The following is a 23109-nucleotide window of genomic DNA, read 5'->3' as shown; positions in this document are numbered from 1 at the left end:
ACATTGCCTTCTCCCTTAGCTTGCAGCAGGTCCCTCCTGATCCAGCCCCCCAGAGGCATCAGATGCTAAGAGGAGCAACTGCAGACATTGCCACGCCTATTTTTACTGTTAGGAAACCAAACTTCTCTTTGCCAAGAGTTTAAGTTTAGCTGTAGCCGCTCTGCTGGAACAGCAATTCTGACACATACATCATGGGGCAATACTGAGAGCTCCTGGAGAGAGACCTCTTCATCAGTGAATTGAGCTGCACAAACCAAGTGCAGCTCAGTACCCAGAGATCTCCTGGCATCGCAATGCAGCCTGCGCACACAGCGTCACCAAGCAGACATCAGGCCACGCTGTCAGGGCGTTGTTTCATGGCCTTAGTAGCTCCAGCACAAATAAATACTCTCTCTGTCTCCCTCCTTCTGGCTGCTGAGTGATAGCGACCAGTGTTACTGCTCCCTGCTTTCCCACCAGCTTGGAGGGCATGCAAAAGAGCCCTGGGTTTAGTTCTGTTACCCAGTGCTCCCTCTGCGCTCCTGTCTGAGGCCAGCCCCAGTTAGCGGAGTATTTATCAGATGCATGCAGGACCACCAATGGGGTCGGGGGAAGGGGACTACTATGCCAGGGCCCAGCAATTCAAAAGGGCCCTGGACTCCCAGCCGCTGTCTCCGCTACTGTGGGAGCAGTGGAGGGTGACTCCCTGGCACCTTTAAATTGCTGCTGGAGCTTCACACAGCACCTAGTTCCACACCTTCCACCTGAGGGCTTGCCCATTCCAGGGGCGCAGAGCTGCCCCCCCTCTCCTCCCCACCTTGCTTAGGGGCTCAGCGAGTGAGTCGGCCCAACTGGAAATGTGTAGTTCACAAAAGCTACAGTCGGGACCCCAAAGTAGCTCTAGAGCACAGGTGAGGAACACAAACTCATGTGTGCCCGTGAATTTGCACCGGCTGTGAAAACAGCTCAAGCAGCGGCTTTGCTCCAGGAATCTCAGGGTGACATCGGTGGGTGTGTTATTGAGGTCAGCCTAGCTCGATGGCGCTCAGCCCTTTCAGACTGCCGTGTGTGCCCCTTGCAGGAGCGTGGTGTTCCTTGCAATACCTCAGGTTTCACCTCACTTACAAAATGTAACACACAGCGCACTAGGACTGAAAAATGGCTAATGGTCTCGTTTTCCCGTATTTTAAAACACATCAGTTGACGTGTAAGCGTTGTACTTACATCTCAACGCATGAAGAAGTCATTATAAGAAATTTTAGTGTGTGCTGACTTCACTCTTTCCAGGACCTCAGGGCTGTGCAGCTTTCTAGGCAAATCCACAAGGGGACAGATACGTGCCCTGGTCTCCTCCCACCTCAGGTCTGGCCCACGTGCTTTGGAGGTAGCCCATTGTAAAAGCAAGCAAAGCTCTAGCTGAGCAGAAGACCTCTGTGTGCTCCCAGGGATGCACGTACCCCTGGTTGAGAACCACTGGCTTAGATGATCATAATACCCCCCAATCTTGGTCATAAAATATAGAACATGTCACATGCGTGATTCCTTGCATAGGGCATGCAATGCTTTGAGAACCTTGTCCTTAAAGAGCACTTCTGCTCTGCAAAGTGTCTGGAGGAAGGATTGCAGGGATCTACGCAGGCCTGCTGACTGGGGAGGGAAGGTGGCAACTGCCCCCACCTACTGATTCAAAAGGTCCCAGGGCTCCCAGCCAACACTGCTGCTATTTCAGGAGCAGTAGCTGATGGACCCCTAGGCCCTTTAAATCACTACCCTGTGGAATGCACTCCAAATGGCACTGAAGGGTTGGCAGGGGAGTCTGGCTCTCTAGCCCTGCCCTTTCCACCCAAGGCCCCAATCACTCCTGGGAGCATGGAGCTCCCCCACTCCCTGCAACCTTGTCCAGGGTCCCAGCAGTTCTGTTTCCCCTCCCGGATCTACCGACATATTGTTTTGCCAAATAACATGTGGTCAGGTAAACAGGAAAAGATGTTTTCTTTGATTGCCAACCCTGCAAACTCAGCCGACTACCTGAGAAGCAAGCCCTGGGTGCTTTCGTTTTCGGGCGCTATGTTCAAGCAACAAAGAGTCTGCGGCCCAAGCTCTCGCCTTTATGAAACCTGTGCGGCTCTCTTAACTTCCAAGGGATTGCACATGTGCATTGCTTCAGAGTTAGCAGAGAACCTGGATGCGGCCACCATTGGTGGTGGAACAGCAAGGACGGTTCAGAGGAAGCTCCTCACAGACACACCCCAAGTTCCACCCATGCTAATGGGCTCATGGATTCCCTACTTGTTATTAACAGAAGGGGACTAAAGCTGGAACATTAAGCCTGAGATCTGACGCTCAACAGCTACATTATGTCCCTCCAATATAGCCACCATGCTGGAGCCAAAAGCAGAAGAGACCTATTTTCCTGCTTGGTTTCTGTGCTGCTGAACAGGGGCAAGGACCAGTCTTAGATGGCAACAACTTCCTAAGATCAGCCGATCTCTACCACGGGCTGCAATGCTGCCCATTGGGTCTGAAATTTCCTGAAAACAAATCATGTCAAATCCAAACTCTGAATCCTAGAAGTGATTCAGCCTCGAACCCAAACCCCGGACGGGAGCGCAGCTCAGAGTTGAACTCTACCTCTTCAGCCTACCTGTGATTATTAAGAAGTACCATGGGGACAGCGACGTGAAGGTGGAAAAAGGACAAAGCCCAAATGCTAGAACTGGAATAGAAAAAGCTGCTGGCGCCGTAAAGCTTTTGTGCCGTATATAGACCAAATGATTAGCATATTTAACTGGAATGGGTCTACAGAGCATCTTCTGACATTACATAGATAACTGCATGAGTGATTATGACCCAGCAAAGATTTGATAGTCTCATGGTAAGCATAAGAACGGAACTGACATGGTGTGTATTGCCATCAGCCCTGGAGAGGCATATTTAACATGCGACGTGCTCTTTGTCACTGGATTTTGCTGATTTAAAGGAGCTCGCCTGACTGTCTGAAGGAAAACATAGTTTCCTCCTACGTGTTTAATATTTGTCAGATTAGTCCCACTGGGAGTGGAGCAGGAGAAAGCTTAGAGTTTTCAGGGTGATTTCAAGACCACTGTAAACAAAAAGTATGTTGCAGGTGGGAGGGAAAGAAATGATTATGGAGGAGAAGGTAGAACAGGAGGAGAATGAAATCAGAGCTGGGTGAGATGTTTGGGCAAATAATTTATTCACTGAAAACTGCAGTTTTGAGTTGACCGAAACTGTTCACAAGTCTGGCTTAAATTCAGTGAATAGTTTCAGCCAAAAATGGACAATTTTTAATTTAAGTCAAAGCATTTCAGTGCAACAAAATGCTTCAGCTTTTTGTTGCGAAATGCTGATTTGTTTTGCAATCTAGCTCTTTTCATTTTAAAGAACCCAAAACAAAGCATATTTTAAAAAAACTCAAATAAAATGAAACAAAGCAGCAGAAATGTAGCACTTTAATGACTAACAAAATGATTTATTTGGCGATGAGCTTCGGTGGGACATTTCATGCTGCGTTTCTGCTGCTTTGTTTTGCTGGAGTACAGACTAACACGGCTACCTCTCTGACACTATTCAAACAAAATGAATTAGCCTATTGTGTGTGAAATTAAACATCAATTGACACGAAACAAAAATGCTTTTCAGTGTGTCACTGTAATGAAAAAAAGCCCTGAAAAATATTCATTTCTGGTGGACCCAAATTTAATTGTTTCCCAGTGTTTTCAGTTCTGTCATTGAACTGAAAAATATCAGTTACTTGCCCAAGGCCAGGTCAGCAGTCCCTCAGCCAATCATCACATGCTGTGTGGTGGTATTTTATAGCTAAACTAGCTAAATCCTAATATGGTACGGCACCTCTGAAACGGGACTGACTTCTCTGCTAGCTGCAGTGCTGCAGTAAATATATTGCTCTGCAACATGTCTTTTTGAACAAGTGCTGCAGAGGCTGTAGTAATTACCTGGGAAATTAGACATATTCCTCTTAGCCTGACATTTTGACATCGAATTAAGCAAAGCATATGGTTTTGCAGTTTCTTTGGGCCAGGAACAGGTTGCAGCACACGAGGCCATTTGGGGGGAGAAGGGGAGAGAAAGAGGGATATCTCCTTTCCTGAGCTGCAATTGATTTGGAGCCCAGGTAAATATTTTAGCTAATTAGTGCACAGGCGAATGAGAGAGCAGGCATGCTGGGATGTGAGAGAGCAAGAGAATGTGTGTGAGAGAAAGCATGCACGTATGTGCAAGAAAGAGGAGGTACGTGTGAGAAGGATGATTCATGTGAGAGACATGGAGGGTTTGTACTTTGCAGAGTAAAGTGTGTGTGTGTGTGCGTGCGCTGGTTTTTCAAGGCCTCAGAATTTCCTTTTCTGTATGATTTCCACCCTCCCCCACCAAGTTCCCCCAGTCTGTGGGATGGAGAGAAGCTGTGGTTTTGTGGCAATGGGGGTGGGCTCCTTTTCACTTGGTCTCAGCAAGTAAAACTCTCTTTGAACATGAACTTCCATCCGTTCTCCCCCGTTGCAATTCCACATGAGGTGGCCATGGCAGCCACCTCCAGCTCTTCTGGCTTGTGCATGACTATACTAATGCCCTGAGGCATGCAAACATCTGTGAGACACACCGACAGATGTAGACAAGGTCAAGCAGATCAGAAGTCTCCAGGGACCTACAATACGTATCTCACCTACAGGAATGCGACTTCCTGTGCTGGATCAGTTCAAAATATTGAATGCTCTGACCTGCAAACAGCCAGACTAAAGAGTCTGAGGCTCAGAGCAAGGTGGGTATTCTTGATAATGAGAAGGTGCAGCTGTGGGAGAGAGAGAGAGCGTTGGTGATGCTCTAAAGTACATCAGAGCAGTGATGCCAAAATCTGACTCAGCCACCCCCAGGGGACTCTGATGGAAGTTGAGAATCTAGCCCAGCGTAGTTAATTAAAAAGGCAGATATTGTCTTGTTAGAAAAGCACTAATGATAGGGATGTGTCTTCTGGGTGGGAAGACTCTGGAATCAGCTCGCTGGAGTGCTTTTGAAACAATAAGATCACCCATAAAGCAAGAAGGATCTGGAATGAAGAAGCGGGTGGAAAGAAAGGGTAAAACAGGGTCTGGGTGGGGAAATGGGCAGTGTCCACATGGATGAAAACAGTGAGGAAATTGAATTTTATGCACCAAAGTCCCGACAGAATTTTTACGCCAGTAACACTGAAAGGCATTAGAAGAAAAAATCCATTCTAGCTGGAGAAGAGACTTACGCTGCCCAGAAAGACACATGTGTCTCCCAAGTGATAAGATCTCTGAGGACTTGGCAGAAGCCCTAACAAAATACCAAATTCCCCATACAAATCTGTAGCAGAGAGAGACTTCACTTAAGAAATCCACCAGATGTAGCAGGTGCATCTGAGTTTCTGGCTCTTCGTCCTCCGTCATTTTGGGAGCCTGCCTGCCTCTTGCGTAGGGATCAGAAAGCTAGAATCAAGGCACAGGAATTCCTAGAATCATAGAATGCTAGAACTGGAAGGGACCTCGAGAGGTCATGGAGTCCAGTTCCCTGACCCCTTGGCAGGACCAAGCACTGTTCGACCATCCCTGGTAGATGTCTATCTAACCTGCTCTTAAATATCTTCAGTGATGGAGATTCCACAACCTCCCTAGGCAATTGGAGCGGGAAGGAGCGATACATGCCGTGCTTATGTGCAAACCCACCGAAGGAAGTGGACTGCGCCCATGGCAGTCTGCCGACGTCAGTGAGTTAATTTTGTAGCAGGCATTGACTAAAAGGTTCCTCTGTCTGCCATCCTCTTGTCCGGTCTGCCGATGAGCAGTGAAGAGGACGCCAGCGGACTTGGGGCAGCAGCGTGTGTGTTTTTGTTGCTTAGGCTTGTTACTTCAGCCCGTGCAATGTTTCTATGCCAGTCCAGAAAGCAGGAGCCTGGTAAGAGAGGTCGCAGGAGCAGCAGACAGCACTTGTCAGGGGTATGAAGCACCTTGCCCACTTTGGGCTACGTTAGAACCCCTCGCTCCCAAAGAGGAGCAGTTCCATGACCAGCCCCGCTGACTTCAACGTGACACACCCTTTGTAACAGCAGAGTGTCATGGAGACACCCGCGCTCGAAGCACTGGCATCAACTAGACGTGGTCATCACTAGGCGTAATAACCTCAGAAACGTCCTTCTGACACGCAGCTATCACAGTGCTGACTGCGATACAGGTCACTCGCTAGTTTGCTCCAAGCTCAGGCTGAGACCCAAGAAGCTGCACCGCTCTCAACCTGCTGGAAGGCCCCGCACTGACGCCAGAAAGACAGCAAACTCGGAGAAAGCTGAAATGTTCAGAGAGACCCTCCAGGAAAATCTGCGCAGTGGCCCCGGGGGCCCCGATGTGACATCCAAGTGGCAACATCTGAGGGATACGGTTTACAACACGGCCTTGTCGGTGTTTGGAAGAAAAGCTAGGAACACGAATGACTGGTTTGAAGCTAACTCCGATGAGATGATTCCAGTCATTGAAAAGAAGCGCGCTGCACTCGTGGAGTACAAATGCTCACCGAGCCAGAGTACCCAGCAAGCACTTAGAGAGGCCAGAAGAACAGTACAGCAGACAGCCAGGCGCTGTGCCAACAACCACTGGCTCCAGCTATGCAGCAGCATCCAGACCTGTGCTGACTTTGGTAATCTCGGAGGAATGTATGAGGGTATGAAGAAGGCATTAGGACCCACCCAGAACAAGATGGCACCTCTGAAATCCAAATCTGGTGAAGTCATTGCTGACAAAGCCAAACAGAGGGAGCGCTGGGTTGAGTACTACTCCGAGCTGTACTCACGCGAGACCGTTGTGGTTGACGCAGCCCTCGATGCCGTCGAGCTCCTACCAGCAATGGACGAACTGGATCAGGAACCAGCTGTGGATGAACTGAAGAGATCCATCGACAGCATTGCAGCAGGAAAGGCCCCTGGCCAGGATGGTATACCACCAGAGGTAATCAAGTGTGCCACAGACACACGCCTGGAACCCCTACATGAGCTACTGTGCCTGTGCTGGAAAGAGGGTGAGGTTCCACAGGATATGCGCGACGCCAACATTGTAACCTTGTATAAGAACAAAGGAGACAGAAGTGACTGCAAGAACTACCGTGGAATCTCCCTCCGAAGCGTCACTGGTAAACTGTTCGCTCGCGTCATCCTTGTCAGACTCCAGAAGATTGCTGAGAGGGTGTATCCTGAATTGCAGTGCGGATTCCGCGCAGAGAGGTCTACCGTTGACATGGTCTTCTCTCTAAGGCAGCTGCAGGAGAAGTGCAAGGAGCAGAGAAAGCCACTCTACATAGCCTTCATCGACCTGACCAAGGCCTTCGACTTGGTCAGCAGGGATGGTCTGTTCAAACTGCTCCACAAGATAGGCTGTCTTCCATGGTTACTCAAGATGATCCAGTCGTTCCACGAAGACATGAGAGGAACCATCCAATATGACGGTGCATTATCGGATGCTTTCAGAATCAGGAGCGGCGTCAAACAAGGATGCGTGCTTGCTCCGACATCGTTCGGGATCTTCTTCACACTCCTCCTGAAGCATGCCTTTGGATCTTCAACAGAGGGCATCTTGCTGCACACAAGATCTGATGGGAAACTGTTTAATCTTGCAAGGCTGAAAGCTAAGTCTAAGGTGCGGGAAGTCCTCATCAGAGACATGCTGTTCGCAGACGATGCTGCTGTAGTGTCTCACACAGAAGACCAGCTTCAAAAACTGCTGGATCAGTTCCCCAAAGCGTGCAAGGACTTTGGGCTTACCATCAGCCTAAAGAAGACAAACGTTCTCGGTCAGGATGTTGCTGAATCCCCATCAATCAGCATTGACAACTATATGTTACAGGTTGTCCATGAGTTCGTTTACCTCGGGTCCACCATCACTGACACCCTGTCGTTGGACACTGAGCTAAATAGGAGGATTGGAAAAGCAGCCACAACTCTGTCCAGACTGAGCAAGAGAGTGTGGAATAACAACAAGTTGTACACTCACACCAAAATGCAAGTCTACAGAGCCTGCATCCTCAGCACCCTCCTTTATGGCAGCGAGACTTGGACCCTGTATGCCTGCCAGGAAAAGAGGCTGAACGTCTTCCACTTGCGCTGCCTCAGACGCATCCTTGGAATATCATGGAAGGACAGAGTGACCAACACTGCCGTCCTCAAGCAAGCTGGAATCCCAACCATGCACACCCTCCTCAGGCAGCGTCGGCTCCACTGGCTTGGCCACGTCCACAGGATGAATGATGGAAGGATTCCAAAAGACATCCTGTATGGTGAGCTAGCTTCTGGCAAAAGACCTCCCGGATGCCCCCAGTTGCGCTACAAAGATGTCTGCAAGAGAGACCTCAGAGAGGTAGACATCGAGCTGGACAACTGGGAAGAACTATCAGATGACCGCAGCAGATGGAGGCAGGGGTTACACAAGGGCCTTCAGAAGGGCGAGATGAGGATCAGACAGCTAGCAGAGGAGAAGCGAGCACACAGAAAGCACAATAAGGACTTGCCAGAAACCCACTACATCTGCAAGAGATGCAGCAAGGACTGTCACTCTCATGTGGGCCTTTATAGTCACAGTAGACGCTGTAAATGAAGTCCTAAATTGAAACTATAAGGGGCATGATCCATAGTCTACATAGACTGAAGGATGCCTACTCTACTCTATGGGGAGATGGGGTTTAGGTTTAATGCAGGAGCCCATTACTTGAACTGGACCTGCCCCCTAATGAGAGAGCTCGTGGTTTCTAGCCCTGCTCACAGTGGTGCCCAGGGCACAACGACAAGACTCCCACGCTCCATGCGGGATTCACCTCAGCAATGTAAATAGAGTCCCAGAAACTGGCTGAAGTGCCCTAGGATCTGTGGCTGCAGAAGAAACAGACAAAGGAAAATATTCTCTTGTTACCTAAAGTGAAAGGAGCATCATGCCAGAAGATGGGGTGGAGAGGAGAGACTTTGGAAGGCCGGCAGACCAATGCAGGGCACAAGCCTGTTGCACTAATGCTCACAGAAGGAAATCTCTCCTTGCAACACTTCAGTCAGTTGCCTAACAGAGCCCATAATTTCTCCAGCACTGTGATCTACTCTGCCAGGAGAGTGGTTTCTCTGGGCTGATCTGCGCCAATCCTGGCCTAGCTGGTAGCCATTCCGCAGTGTGCCCTGACCTCTAGCCAGGGCCCTTCTCTGCCAGTCCCTGCTGTTGCACCTTCCACTCCCTTGTGGGGGGTGGGAGGTGGAGCAGAAATTGAGCATGGCAGCTCTGCACAGCCTTCTTAGTCCTGCCAATGGTTATTAAAGGGAAGATATTAATCCGCATTTCATTCAGACAGGGTTTGAGAAAGCCGTAAAGGCTAAAAGGCATGTTGAGAAAAGCGCTGGACATACATTTCTCTTGCATCTTGGACTTTACAAAGAACCTGTAGGAAGACAAACAGAAGAACTGCAAAAGCAGGGAGTCATTGCGCCACCAGAGCTTAGAGAACGTATTGGTCTACAGTGCGTGTTTCTTGATCAGATGGGGGTGTGAGGATTCGTGAGAACCATAATGCCACCTCTGACTGGAAATGTCATCCAGTTCCTACACTACAGGATTTATTTGGTAACCTGGCAGGACAAACATGACAAAAGGTTGCATCAGAGCAAGTTTCTAACAAAATTCGTTCAGTGACCAGCTTGCAGACAATACGAATTTCTGCAAGTGCCGTCCACTTTTATCTTCCGTTAAATAGAATCCGGAGTTCTGTCTGTAGCAGCTCCATCTGCTGACTCACAGCAGTGTTGCACGAACGTGCACTCCATGCAACCCCGGCCCGGGGTGACCAGATGGCAAGTGTGAAACATTGGAATGGGGAAGTGGTGGTAACTGGAGCTTATGTAAGACAAAGCCCAAATATTGGGACCGTCCCTATAAAATCAGTGACTTCGGTGGGGATCTGAAGGAAAGTCATGCCGGAAGCTGATCGCTTGTGTCCAACTGAGTAGATCCCGATACCTAGATATAGTTAAAACAATGAGAAGTCTTGTGGCACCAGACAGACTAACAGATTTTTGGAGCATAAGCTTTCGCGGGCAAAAACCGGCTTCCTCGGACACATGCATCTGATGAAGCGGTTCTTTGCCCACATAAGCTTATGCTACAAAGCATCCATTAGTCTATAAGGTGCCACAGAACTTCCCGTTGCTTTTGCGAATGCAGACAAACATGCCTGCCTCTCTGATACTGGATGGAGGTGGTCCCTCACGCGTTGTTTCCGTTCTGCTTCAGAGCAATGACTTGCAGAGCGTCTTGTGAGCTGTTGATTTATTTATTTATTTATTTGCTGTCTCACAAAAATGTCAATAAAATCATTATTTTTTAGAAATTTTCCTCGGAAGTTTTCTTTGAACTTTGGGAGTTCTTGGACAAAACCTCCCCATCTGAATTCTTCACTCATTGGGATCTAGGCTCTTCATAAGACAGCTTCAGCCTTGATCTAGCTCTGTTACCGGCAGTATCCATTGTCCACTTCTTCTAGCAAAGCCATCGAAACCTTCCTTGGCCATCTGGATTCTCAACAGAGTTCATATTTGGTGTCTCCAAAATCCCTTCTCCCCTGACTTTTTCTGCGTGTGTTAAACAGGTGCAGACTTCCCCTGCCAGTTGCAATATTTCAAGTATGAGCACAAGTCTCTAGGCAGCATGAAAACACTTTCCTGAATCCTTCTGTTACCAGTCCCCTCCCTGTTTGCCCGAAGTACTAGTGTTACCGGTGCTGCTGTAACAGCTGCTATGGCCCAACCCTGAAATCAGCTGCATGTTCACGTTAAAGCAAAGTGATCATAGACCACAGATGTGTGTGCTTGAGGAGTCGCTAATACACAGTCCTCTTCTCTGCACGGCGGCAAGACACGTTCACAGTCCTTGCCTTCCCAGAGTCCGAGGTCTGTATCTCTGCACCCTGTACAGAGGGTCTTAAGAGAGTAAGAAGAAGGGGAACTGTGCCCTAAATCCACTCCTGCTTTGTCAGTCTGTCTGAGCGACATGCTTAGGAACATACCGCGTACCTTGCCGGAGTAAAAGACACACTCTCCCAGACACCAGGGAGCCCAGGGAGGTAACAAGGAGCGGTGCCCATTTCTGCCCTCTTTTTTAACTCCCTGAAGTGCTTTGATGTTTTGTCTCACCCTAATAGCCATGTAGCACATGGCGACTCCGAATGTTTAATCCATCAGATTTGCAATAAGGTCCACAGTGCGACCCATGGCATTGCTAGAGTTAGATATTAATGACCTCTCTTCACATAATGCACAGCAAATGAATGCACGGGATTTTGCTTGGATTCAGTTTGCAAAAAGGGGAAGGCAGCAGGAACTGAGTGCATCCTCTTCTCTGCATCTCTGAGGCATCCCTGCTGCCGAGAGATCTGCCAGGAGTCAGCAGAGTGATGCTTGATAACCTCTGGTGAATATAGGACCAGAAGCCGCAGCAGCAGCCCCCTGCTGGATCCACAGCAGGCATGTCTACAATGGTGTGTGTTTGTCTTTCAGGTTAACCATTCACGCTGAGTGCCCCATGCACCTGGAGGACTTCCCAATGGATGTGCATGCCTGCCCACTGAAATTTGGGAGCTGTAAGTACCTAGTTCAACCTTCTTAAGGGGGCACACAATTCAGTGCTGTGAGTCCCTAAGCTGGTAGCTTACTTATTTAATAGAACCTTCCAGTCGGGTCGTGTGGCTGGCAGTCCTGTTATTCACACAGTGTCCACACATTGGTGCTACAGGTGCCAGGTGCTACATATAAAAAAATAGCAAATGGTTCCATTGGTGGCTAGCGGCCTGGGCAGTGGGTGCCTGACTGTGCTTGTTGTGGAGAAGAGGGTAGGTGAATGATGGGAGTGTTGAAACAAGAAGCCGAGAGCTTTCAAACTGGTCATGGTTATCATCAGTATCTGTCCGGCGCCCACCTACACTGTGTCCGAGCACATGGTCCATATGTTAAAAGATATCAAAACAGCCTCTGTACCTTAGCGAGGACTTCAGCAAACCCCCTCCTGCCCCAGACCAGGAAGTTGGTGGCCACGTAGTTGTAAGGAGTTTAGGCTGGGTCAGATTTGAAGCTTCAGGAGATTTCACCCACCAGATATAGTCTTTAAAGACTCAGCTGAATTCATCTCGGGTTTCTGAGTCCCTGGCAAGCTGCCTGGATCATTGCTGACATCCTAGCCCTGGCGTCTGTTGGTAAGAGACACAAGCTTTTGAGCTCTTCTTCAAGTTGGTGAAACTCACTCAGAGCGTGGTAGAATGGGTAAGTTTCCTAGACCTGCTCGGTGTCAGCTGGAAAGCTTGTCCCTCTCACCAACAGAAAGTGGTCTTATAGAAAGTTATAAAAGTTATTACCTCAACCCCACCACCCCCTGCCCTCGTCTCTATATAAAGGGTTATTAAACAGAAAAAGGAAACAAGCGAATTATTTACAAGGTTAAAACGGGTTAAACATATAAATAAAAATGAGCCACAGTCTTAAATTTCAAAAAGTAGTAAAAGCTTAGAGTGCCCATCTGTCCTGTATCAGGCAGGACAGTCCCATATTTGGGACGCCAAAAAGGCGCAACTGCTGGCGGGAGTCACTTCCCTGAGCCTCGAGGAAGCGGAGAAGTGTGGGCAGCTGCTGTGTCCCTGCCGCTTTCCCGGGCCTCTCTGGGAAGGCCGATGGCTGCTGCCTCCTTCCTGGCTCCCTGGGGCTTGGTGGTGCCTCCCCTCCTACCCTCCATAGCCGTGTCTACACGTGCACGCTACTTCGAAGGAGCGGCACTAACTTCGAAATAGCGCCCGTCACGGCTACACGTGTTGGGCGCTATTTCAATGTTAACATCGACGTTAGGGGGCGAGATGTCGAAGCCGCTAACCCCATGAGGGGCTGGGAATAGCGCCCTACTTCAAAGTTGAACGTCGAAGTAGGGCACGTGTAGACGATCCGTGTCCCGCAACATCGAAATAGCGGGGTGCGCCATGGCGGCCATCAGCTGAGTGGTTGAGAGACGCTCTCTCTCCAGCCCCTGCAGGGCTCTATGGTCACCGTGTGCAGCAGCCCTTAGCCCAGGGCTTCTGGCTGCTGCTGCAGCAGCTGGGGATCCATGCTGCATGCACAGGGTCTGCAACCAGTGGTCGGCTCTGTGGATCTTGTGTTGTTTAGTGCAGCTGTGTCTGGGAGGGGCCCTTTAAGGGAGCGGCTTGCTGTTGAGTCCGCCCTGTGACCCTGTCTGCAGCTGTGCCTGGCACCCTTATTTCGATGTGTGCTACTTTGGCGTGTAGACGTTCCCTCGCAGAGCCTATTTCGATGTGGTGCTGCGCAACGTCGATGTTGAACGTCGACGTTGCCAGCCCTGGAGGACGTGTAGACGTTATTCATCGAAATAGCCTATTTCGATGTCGCTACATCGAAATAAACTACTTCGATGTAGGCTTCACGTGTAGACGTAGCTCATATCTCCCTGTCCCATATTTGGGACAGGGAGATATGGTCGCCCTTAGAGCTTCTCTAACAGGCAATATCTTTGTGACCTTTTGTGCTAACCCACGCTAAAGAATTGGTATCTCTAGCTTATTCCTAGTAAACCTTGCCCGCAAGACTCCAAGCAGCCTCGTGATCCTGTTCCTTCTTGTCAGTAGCAGAGGAGCAGCCATGTCAGTGTCCACAAAGCAAGGGAGAGTCCTGTAGCACCTTGAAGGGTACCAGCTTTATTTGGTCATAAGCTTTCATGGGCAAGACCCCACTTCTTCAGTAGGTATATGAGTTTTTACCCATGAACGCTTATGCCCAAATAAATCTGGTACTCTTCAAGGTGCCACGGGACTCCTCGTTCTTCTTGTGAGGAGTTTTCAACCCCTTCCTTCATTTGTGCTGTGAGTGATGAGCAGATGATCAGGAGGAATCCTCTTGCATGACTCATCTTCACAGTGGAAAGGGTAAAACAAACATTTTTTGTCCTCTTTAACATTCCGCAATAGTTAATCTGGTGTCAGTGGACCATCCCTGTTGGGCAGAACATAACATTGTCTTGTTGGAGACCAGCACGTCACACCGATTAATGTCTCTCTCTTCGGCATCATAATCAAAAACAACCATGAGCTCAGCACCCATTGGTGTCTGATGTCTCCCTCACTATTCCCTTCCATCTTTCCCTGTCCAGTGTGGAGTGGCTTAGTGTCTGCAGACTAGCTCTGCACCAATCTACTGTATCATCTACCCATTCTCTGTGGGGTCTGCATCTCCTATTCAGACCGTCCATTATGCTGAATACCAGAGTCTTGACTTTTTGCTTGTCATTCATTCTGCGGATATGCCCGAGTAGCTGTAACTTCTGTTATATAACCACCTGCAGTAGGTTCTCTTTTGGCTGTATGTTCTTATACAATTCCTCTTTGGTGACCTTCTGCATCCATCCTGTTCTCAGGATCTTTCCATAACAACTCCTCTCAAATGCCAGTATCCTTTTTTTCAAATCTTTTGTTATCACCCATGTCTCGCATCCATACAACATGCTGCTGAATACACACATTTTCAAAATGCTCAGCTTCATTCCTAAGCTAATTGCTTTGCTTTTCCAGATCTTATCCATCGCCTTCAAACTCGCTGTTGTTTTAGCTTTTCTAGTCGCTGTTTCCTTCTTACAATCTAGATCATATGTTCTGTTGCTCCCCAGATATGTGAATTTCTCTGTGTTCTCTAGTTTGATCCCATCTACACTGATCTTCCTTCCTATTTCCTTATCTCCAAATACCATTGTTTTCATTTGATCAATATTCATAGTCAGTCGGTACCACTTCTCTTCCTCATTGAACCATTCTCGCTAGCTTCCTTTCATCTTCCTCAGTGATAACTACACCGTCTGCAAACCTCAAGTTGTTAATTCTCATCATGTGCACCGATATCCCTTTTACCTCCTCCTTGATCTTGTCCATCACTCTCTCTAGGTGCATGATGAAGATACTCAGTGATATCAGATCTCCTTGTCTCGTACCTCTACTAATTCTAAACCAACTTCCCAACTCTCTGCATGTTCTCACCATTGCCTCTGCATTGTTGTTGATATCCTTCAACAACCATATCAGTCTGCTCTCCACTCCATATGCCTGCAACACTGCCCAAGTCACTTTCTGATCTGTGTTGTCAAATGCCTTCTAAAAATCAACAAAACAAGCATAAATGTTCTTGTTCTTTCATTGAGCTTTCTCCACTATCAATCATACTGCCAATGTCTGCTGTATGGTACTTCTATCTTTGCTGAATCCTGTTTGCTTGTTCACTGGATTTTTTCTGTCTGTGATCTCAGTTTCTCTGTCAGTATCATCATCAGCACCTTGCCTAGATCACTCGTTAGGGCAATCATTCTGTAGTTCTCGTACTCCAATGGGCTTCCTTTCTTGTGGATTGTCACGAGCACAATCTTGTCCATTCCTTAGGTGCCTTCCCTTCTTTCCACCTTATTTTACATAGTCGGAGTATTTCCTGAATTATTCTTTCTCCTCCGTATTTGATCATCTCTCCCATGATCTTATCATTTCCAGGGCTCTTGTTCATTTCACTGCTCCTTCTGCTTCTTCCTTCAAAATATCAGTCTCCCTCTCAACGTTCGATGCAGTGATATTGCTTTCAGTTGTTCAGTCAGTCTCTCTGAACATTTGGGTCGAGCTGTGCTTTGTATGGATCAGTGCAATATCTCGTCCATTGCTGCAGAAGCTTCTCCTTGTTCATGAGCACCTCGTCTTTCTCGTCTTTGATCGCCATCTGCTTCGGCTGCCACTTCCTATTTCACCATCACAGCGGCTTACAATACAGCTACAAAATATTGCTTTACGCTATGAGGAAATAGGTGCAATAAGTTAGATTAATGCAACCTACAAAGTCTATAAAGACTAAACACAGTCTTGTAATTCAAACACCTGTTTTAACAATACTAGCACACAGGTGAGCCAGCCTGATTTCAGCCTTGTATTTATCAGTGTTCCCTTGAGACGTGACATGAGCTAACACCTGCTCTACCATCAATGCATACATCACAGAAGTACCAGGCGCTCTGGATCCAAGTAGGACATCTATGCCAGGGACATCCAAGACTAGGACAGCAGAAGATGCTGTAGGAATTATGCAACAGGGCTCATGCCACTTCCTGTCCTCATTTGGACTGGGCTGCCCCACTTTGGGCAAACTAGACATTAAACAGACCAGAAATGTCTTCAGGGCTTTAAGTGGACCCAAAATATCAGTGCCACTGCTATGTGACACAAGGAATGCTTATGTCCCTAAGGACAACTGTTATACAGTTGACAATCTTCTTTGCATGCAGCATAACACAGAGGGCAGGGGGGAATGCCTAGCTCTGAAATCATAGGAGGCTTTGGTTGTCTAAGATTAAGTGCATTAACTGTGGAGTCTGGAGTCAGTGGGGATATTACAGATCAGGATTCAGACACTCTAGAAGAGGTGGGAGGAGGGCAGGCTTGGAAGAGCTGAGTGCTGCCGATCAGGTTTAAGATTCATTAGCCACGCTGCATTGGAAATGCTAACACAGCACAGTTATGCCCAGAGAAACGTAGCCCATTCATCAACATCACCTTTTATTCCTTAACGTGGAGCAGGATTGCCATGGGCGAGAATCCAATCACGCCATTTCCTTTTAATAAGACAAATCATTTACGTTTCAACTCACAGTGTCCCACAAAGCTTCTGCAGCTAGAATTTGACTCATCATCATCAATCCTGAAAAAAAATATCCTGCTTTCACTTCAGGTCTTGTAGGAGAACCCTATGGAAAGGGGGAGAGCCAAAAATCTCTTGTCAGTGTCCTTCTGCGGTAGATGAGGTCACTGCATGGGGTGGATTAAAGCAGGAATCTTGCAACTTGGCCCTTATGGGCATGGCCTCCCTTACGATTTAAGGGGTCTTATGCAGTGCTATGAAAGCAATGTCCCGATGCCCAGCAGCAGCCCAAGGGGCGGGTGTGATTTATAAGGATATGATTTTATAATCTTCAGAAACACACTGGTATTTTTAAACCAATTTTTAAACTAAGGGCCTGTAGACGAACTGTAAATTCAGAAGCTGACCATATATACCTGCTAATTGGCTTTGTTGCCACTTGAGTGGCTCTTTCACAGGCTCGGTGTTCTGCTAACAGGCTGGATAAAAGGCCATTTCACTTTTACGTTGACTAGCTCATCTCCAGAGGAAGACTCACCAGACTGCAGCAGTCACAGAGCAGGGAGAAGAAGAGGCAGCGGGTGGACATTAAGACCCACCGGTGCCCCAGATTGTCGGGTGTCTTACACAGCTGCATATTCTGTGTATGAATAAGGATGGCCCTGCTTACGGGTACCGCTTCTGGCTGGCTGTAAGGTCCCTAGTTCTGAATGCCCGAGTCAGGGAACATGCGTCGCAGACTGGGCCATAGACCGGTCTGCTGGTATGCGTATGCACCTCATTGTCTGCAGCCTCCCCCTGCTCCTGCTCTACTTCCAGGGGAACACAGGCCCATTAGCAAGGGAAGCGAGTATCCAAGGCCAGGAGAGGCTAAGCCTCCCCTGACCCAACCTGCGGCCCTGCCCACGTTCTGCTCCAGGGGCCCAGCGTCGATCCTCCTCTGCCATAAAGCTGGCAGTGGCTTAGCTCCAGCTGGTGGCCTGGGCTCAGGCCTTCCTGCACTTGGGGGAGGCCAGGAGCAGCACTTAGGCTGGCCCGGAGTAAGGGTCAGGCACTGGTGCAGGTTGGGTGAGAGTCAGGCTAGAGGTGGTGGGTGGCTGGGACTGGGACCTGACTTGGGCAGGTGGGCTGGAGCTCTGAAGGTGGGAGGTTGTCTCATGGCCCCTCCAGCCACAGGGGGAAGAGGTTAGGCCTCAAGCAGTAGGCATGGGGCTGTCAGGCTAGCCTCTCCAGGGGTGGGGTCGCTCATGGCCCATGCCCATTCACTGTGCCTTTGAGAGGACAGGGACTTGAGATAGACTTGCACTGCTAGTACTTTCTCTAGAGCAGGGAGAGAAGCAGATGTCAGTGGAGGACACAGGACATCCCCCCTCCAGTGAAACATCCAGCAGGTCCCCGGCTGAGCCCGAGGCACTAGCAGGTGTACTAGAGAGAGTAGGGAAGTAGGAGGTTAAAAGAGAGCAGAGTTACCAGCATACTGCAAGTCTCATGACGTGTGGTGTTCTTCATCAGGCACAAACTGCTGGAGTCCCGTGATTTTGCAAAAACCTTAGCAATTTGATGGATTTATTTACTTTACAATGAGTCCGTTTTTAGTCCACCTGATGTCAGAGAAAATCTTCAGAACGTAGCTCTGTAACCATTCCCACCCCAGACAAATATGCAGAGAAGCCTGAATGTCTTGCTTTGTATGAGTGCATGATTTTAAACCAGTCTCCTGGCTTTTGGAATGGTGCGGGGCTAAAACTAGTGACAAAGCAAGCATGCATAAGTGTGAGCGTGGGTGTTTGTGCATGCACATGGAAGGGGGCGTGTTGGTGGGGGTGGAGATGGTGTGACCATGAGTATGCAGCTTGTGAATGAGGTGGGAGGGTTGCAGGTGTGTTTGAGCACCTGGAGATGCTGGTGGAGGGACAGGGTGCATCTGGACAATAGTCATCCAGGTAACTTTGTCCTGAGCACAGTGCAGCCTCTCTCAGTAATTTAGCAGCCTGCTGCTGGCTGCCTCTCCTGCAGCTTGCAGGCAGCCACTTCCAGTTTCCCCCCTCTGGGAAGGAGGACTGGTAAGCCGGCAGGGGAGCCTGTGGTCATGTAGATGAAGAGAGCAGGTTACTGAGAGGGGGCAGAGGGGCTAGTTTTTCCCATGCATAGGGTGGGGCAGGGGGGCTGGCGTGAGTGTGAAGCTCTCGCTGCCTTTTTAACGTTCACCCTGTTAAGCAGTGGCCCAATGCGCAGCAGAAAGTGTGCACAACCCAGCAGTAACTGGAGCCCAGAATTCCTTAGACCCCCCCTCCTCCAGGTTAGGGGACTCATTATCCCTGACCGATGTGCTGCAGCTGTAGGTTAGAGAGGGCCCTGCTGGAGCACTGGCTGGGAGTCTAAGCAGAGTAGCATAGGCTAGAGCCCCGCGGAGGGCTGCCTGGGGAGGAAGGGTTGAGGGCTGAGGAGGGGGAGGAAGCTCAGAAGTCCTTTGAGAAGATGGTCCCTGGCGTTGGATGGCCTGGGCCCCGTTTAGCGGAGGGCAGGGTTTTCAGAAGCACCGAGGGAGTTCGGGGCAAAGACGCTTCTCTGCACAGAACCGCTCAGACAAGTAACCCTTCTCCGTGGAAACTCTCCCCTGCCTAGAGCCAGATTCTGTTTGTGACTCAGCCCCAGCTGATCCGCAGAGCCCGCTGTGTTCAGAAATGACAAGTCGCTGTCGGGCCAGAATGCCCCTTCAGATGGTGCACTCTCCCTTAAGCCCCAGGCAGGCAGCCAGCAGCTCCGTGGTCAGACATAACTGGCCATGGCTGTCGCTGTGGCTCCCCTGAAGATGCACCAAATCTTGGCTGCGTTTTCATCTGGTCAGAAAGCTGACCGCCTTCTCTTCCTCCTCCGCAGATGCCTACACGAAGACGGAAGTGATCTACACCTGGACTCTGGGAAAGGATAAATCAGTGGAAGTGGCCAAAGGAGGATCACGCCTGAATCAGTATGACCTCCTGGGTCATGTTGTCGGAACAGAGATGGTCCGATCCAGTACAGGTACTGGAGTGAGGTGGGGCTGGAAATGGACGTCGGAGATGTGCACACTTCAGGTGGGAATAGGTGGGGTGGTGGGATTCCCAGTGGCTTTGAATGCTCAAATCAAAAGTCTATTGTTCTCATGGGAGCCAAGGGGGGTATTTCAGTCAAGAGCCATCACTTCTAGAGAGAGTCAGTGACACCAGCAGGCCGTGGATTGTATCCAACGATAGCATTGCTGCCTTAGTCCTAGCTGAGATGATGGCAGATGGAGCCCTTCCAGCAGTCCAGGCTCTGAATGGGTATCACGGCTCTCCTTAACACCATGCTCTGGTCTTCCTGGAAGTTTGGAAGGATCAGCAGCACAACATTCCCTGAGAACAAGCTGGGCCTGGGGAGAAATGGAACATGGAGCTGCCAACTTTCAGCAATGGCATCTAGTTCATCCAGTCAGGGAAGCTGGTGACCCTGGGAACCTTCCTAGGTTGTGGTGGATGGAATCTCCGGCCAGACCAGGTCACCTGATGTGACATGCAGAGATTCATTCTGTGATGGAGAGCTCCCGGGCACAGTGCTGGAGCTCAGGCACCGTGGTGCCGAGTGCCGTAAGAATGCTCAGGTAGTGAGTTTGAGGGATAGAATGTGTCTAGGTTTCTCACAATGCTGCCCCGTCATTGCAGAGCTTATCTCCCTCTAGGGGAAAAGGGGTTTGTAGATGGCACATGCCCAGACTATGAGGTAGGTACCATGCAACATCTGCAGCAGCAGGCACCTGCTCACATTCTGTTGGGCTGTGGGGCAGGAGAGCAAGAGGCACCGAAGGTACGAATGGCTGGTTGTATATTTTCTGCCATTCACTTCCATCAGTGATCAGGAGTTTTTCTGCCCTCTCCCATTGAAAAGTCGTGGGATTCAGAAACAGCTAACAGCTGCGGGTGCCTTTGAAACTTTCCCACCTCATCCAGCTGCTTCCCAACATGCTGGCATCCAACTTTCAGATTCCCAGAATGTCACAGGGGAAGACAGGAGAAGAGGGTCCCAAACATACGTTTTCTGTTTAATGACCAATACTAACCCTCTCTCTCTCTCTCCCCATCTGCTGCTCCTCCCTTTCCCCTGTGACTTCAGGTACAGAGAGCAACATTTACGCTGTGTGCATTTCTCATTCTGTGTGCATGCTCCGAGAGCTCTCATACAGGGTCATTTCTTCTCCTTGATGTTAACTCTATCCCTTCGCACTGGCTCATATCGCCTCCCTTGAGGATGTGCGGGGAGTCCCAGGAACTAAATGTCATAACATTCGATCTTGCTCTGCCCTCAAGCTGTAGCAAAAGTAATCACAGAGTTAATAGGCTGAAATGGTAGGAATCCTGAAAAGTGCCTCAGGGATTAACAGAGCCAGAGTCAACCCAAAAGAGCACTGTGTTCCAGCAGTGATGAAGCCAAATTGAAGGTTTCCACCATTACCAGGAATGCTGGGCCAGAGGGAATGGAAGGAATACAGAGATGGCAAATAATTCCCGAGCCCCTACCACAGACCTTGAACCACCAGCTTCCTATCCCCACCTTCCAGCTGAATGCTACCAGGGGAGGTTAGCTATTGGCAGATCTTCACGTCCTTTGTCAAAAGATAAAGAGTAGAGACCCCTCCTGTGAGGAGGTAAAGGTGACACACTGTCTAAGGGTTACCAGGCATTTCCTGTCGCATAGCTGGGGTGAGGAAGTATAAAAGGGCGTGGGAGCTTTGGAGAAGAGATGCAGGTGTGAGGGGGTGTATCTTGTCCCTTCTAGGCCAGGTGAAGCAGGGAAAGTTTTTCAGCTGCTTTGCTTTCATTTTGTGAAGTCCCGAGGAAAGGGGCTTTAAAAAGACTAATGCTGAGAGCTGTAGAGCCCTCCTCTGCCTGGTGAAAGTTGTCACCGACATGCACCCGATGTGCAAAGCAACCTGTTTGTACAAAGCAATCTCTCTGTTTGTGTGCAAGAGTGACCCGGAGCCTCAATTTTGCATTGCAACAAATATGCCAGTTTCATGTCATTCTGACATGATCTCCTCTCTCATGAGGTCAGCTGGTAACTGAAATCAGGTAAGACAGCCCTCCAGGACATTCACACACCTCACACCCTCTGGGGATAAACACTTTTGAGCTCTGGACTGAGGTTTTATTGGCTGAGACCTGGCAAGTAACGGTTGCTCCGGTGCTCTCTGCTCTAACCTGCTGTCCCTCCAGGGGAATATGTCGTCATGACCACGCACTTTCACCTCAAGCGGAAGATTGGGTACTTTGTGATCCAGACGTACCTGCCCTGCATTATGACTGTCATCCTATCACAGGTTTCCTTCTGGCTTAACAGGGAGTCTGTTCCCGCCCGGACTGTATTCGGTGAGTTTTTGACATGCAGTATGCTGGTGGGTGAGGGATTTCACTGGAGGAGCAAGCAGGGCTGATTAGGTAACCATACCACTGACGGGAAAGGCACGGCATCTGTCTGTCTGTCTGCCAGTGTCTTCTGATCTGTCTGGTGTTCCTCCCTCTGGTACGGGAAGGTCTCAATTGTGAGCCTTGCATTTCTTTTGTGGATGCCTTTCCCTATGTGGGGCCATAGCCCTCCAAAGTATCCCTAGCCCTCTGCTGGGGGGTGAAGAGTTTTGTTTGCAGGGCAGCTGGGGGCTTGGTGAAACCTGGTCTCTCTCACCCCTGGATAGGCGTCTTGGAGTCGTGTGAGCCATTACCCTCTGCTGGGACATGCCAGCCCCGTGGGCATAGGCAGGGGTACTCTGTGTGTGCTGCCATCACTCATTTTAATATTCATGTCGGGTTTTGTCCTTCCTCAGACCTCTTATCAGTGTCTCCCTGGAGGGCAAGTGGCAGGGTCAGAGTAGCCAGAATCCTGGTCTCCAAAGCCTTGCCAGCCCTGATTCTAATCAGTCTAATTGCACACTGCCTGGCACAGCAGGGGAAAGAGGCACTCAGAGAACAGGAGGGAAACTCAGGACAGGATGAGGGTGGCCAAGAGACAAGCAGGTCAGGATGAGTGATGACAGGTGTCTGAGCCTTTCTCCTGCAGCTCGCTGGTCATTACCTGAAACGGGGGAGCCTGGGAGCTAGTACTTGGGTGAAAACCTGCCCTCTGTGGGAAAGGCCACGGAGAAGGTGCACAGTGCTAGCAGAATCTACCTTAGGCCTGGTGTTCCCAGGAGTCAGGATTTAGGCCTGTGAGCAACATAGAGACAGCTGGTTTTCTCTGGGCAGTGGGCCAAGGGCAGGTGCCCTGGACAGCACTGTTAGCTCTGGCCAGTCCTGGATGGTGCTGATCTGTTGGCAGAACCCAACAGAAATGAATATAATTTGATTGCCCGGCAGCCCCTCATGTGAAGGGAACATTCGGTTGTCTCTGCTATTTAACTG

General features: G+C 49.5%; 1 protein-coding gene across 2 annotated transcripts in view; it reads left to right on the top strand.

Moving 5' to 3' along the window:
• GABRA3 (gamma-aminobutyric acid type A receptor subunit alpha3) overlaps positions 1-23109 on the top strand; it is a 132895-nt gene that overhangs the window by 83961 nt on the left and 25825 nt on the right. For both annotated transcript variants that reach the window (XM_075008165.1, XM_075008164.1), the window contains 3 exons: positions 11546-11628; positions 19580-19723; positions 21931-22083. In XM_075008165.1, the coding sequence (XP_074864266.1) occupies positions 11546-11628; positions 19580-19723; positions 21931-22083 (380 nt within the window). The remainder of the gene's footprint in view (positions 1-11545; positions 11629-19579; positions 19724-21930; positions 22084-23109) is intronic.

The sequence above is a fragment of the Carettochelys insculpta genome, chromosome 13 (genome assembly GCF_033958435.1).
Source record: "Carettochelys insculpta isolate YL-2023 chromosome 13, ASM3395843v1, whole genome shotgun sequence".
Taxonomy (NCBI): Eukaryota; Metazoa; Chordata; order Testudines; family Carettochelyidae; genus Carettochelys; species Carettochelys insculpta.
The sequence above is the reverse complement of the archived record's forward strand: the minus strand, read 5'-3'. Positions and strand labels throughout refer to the sequence as shown.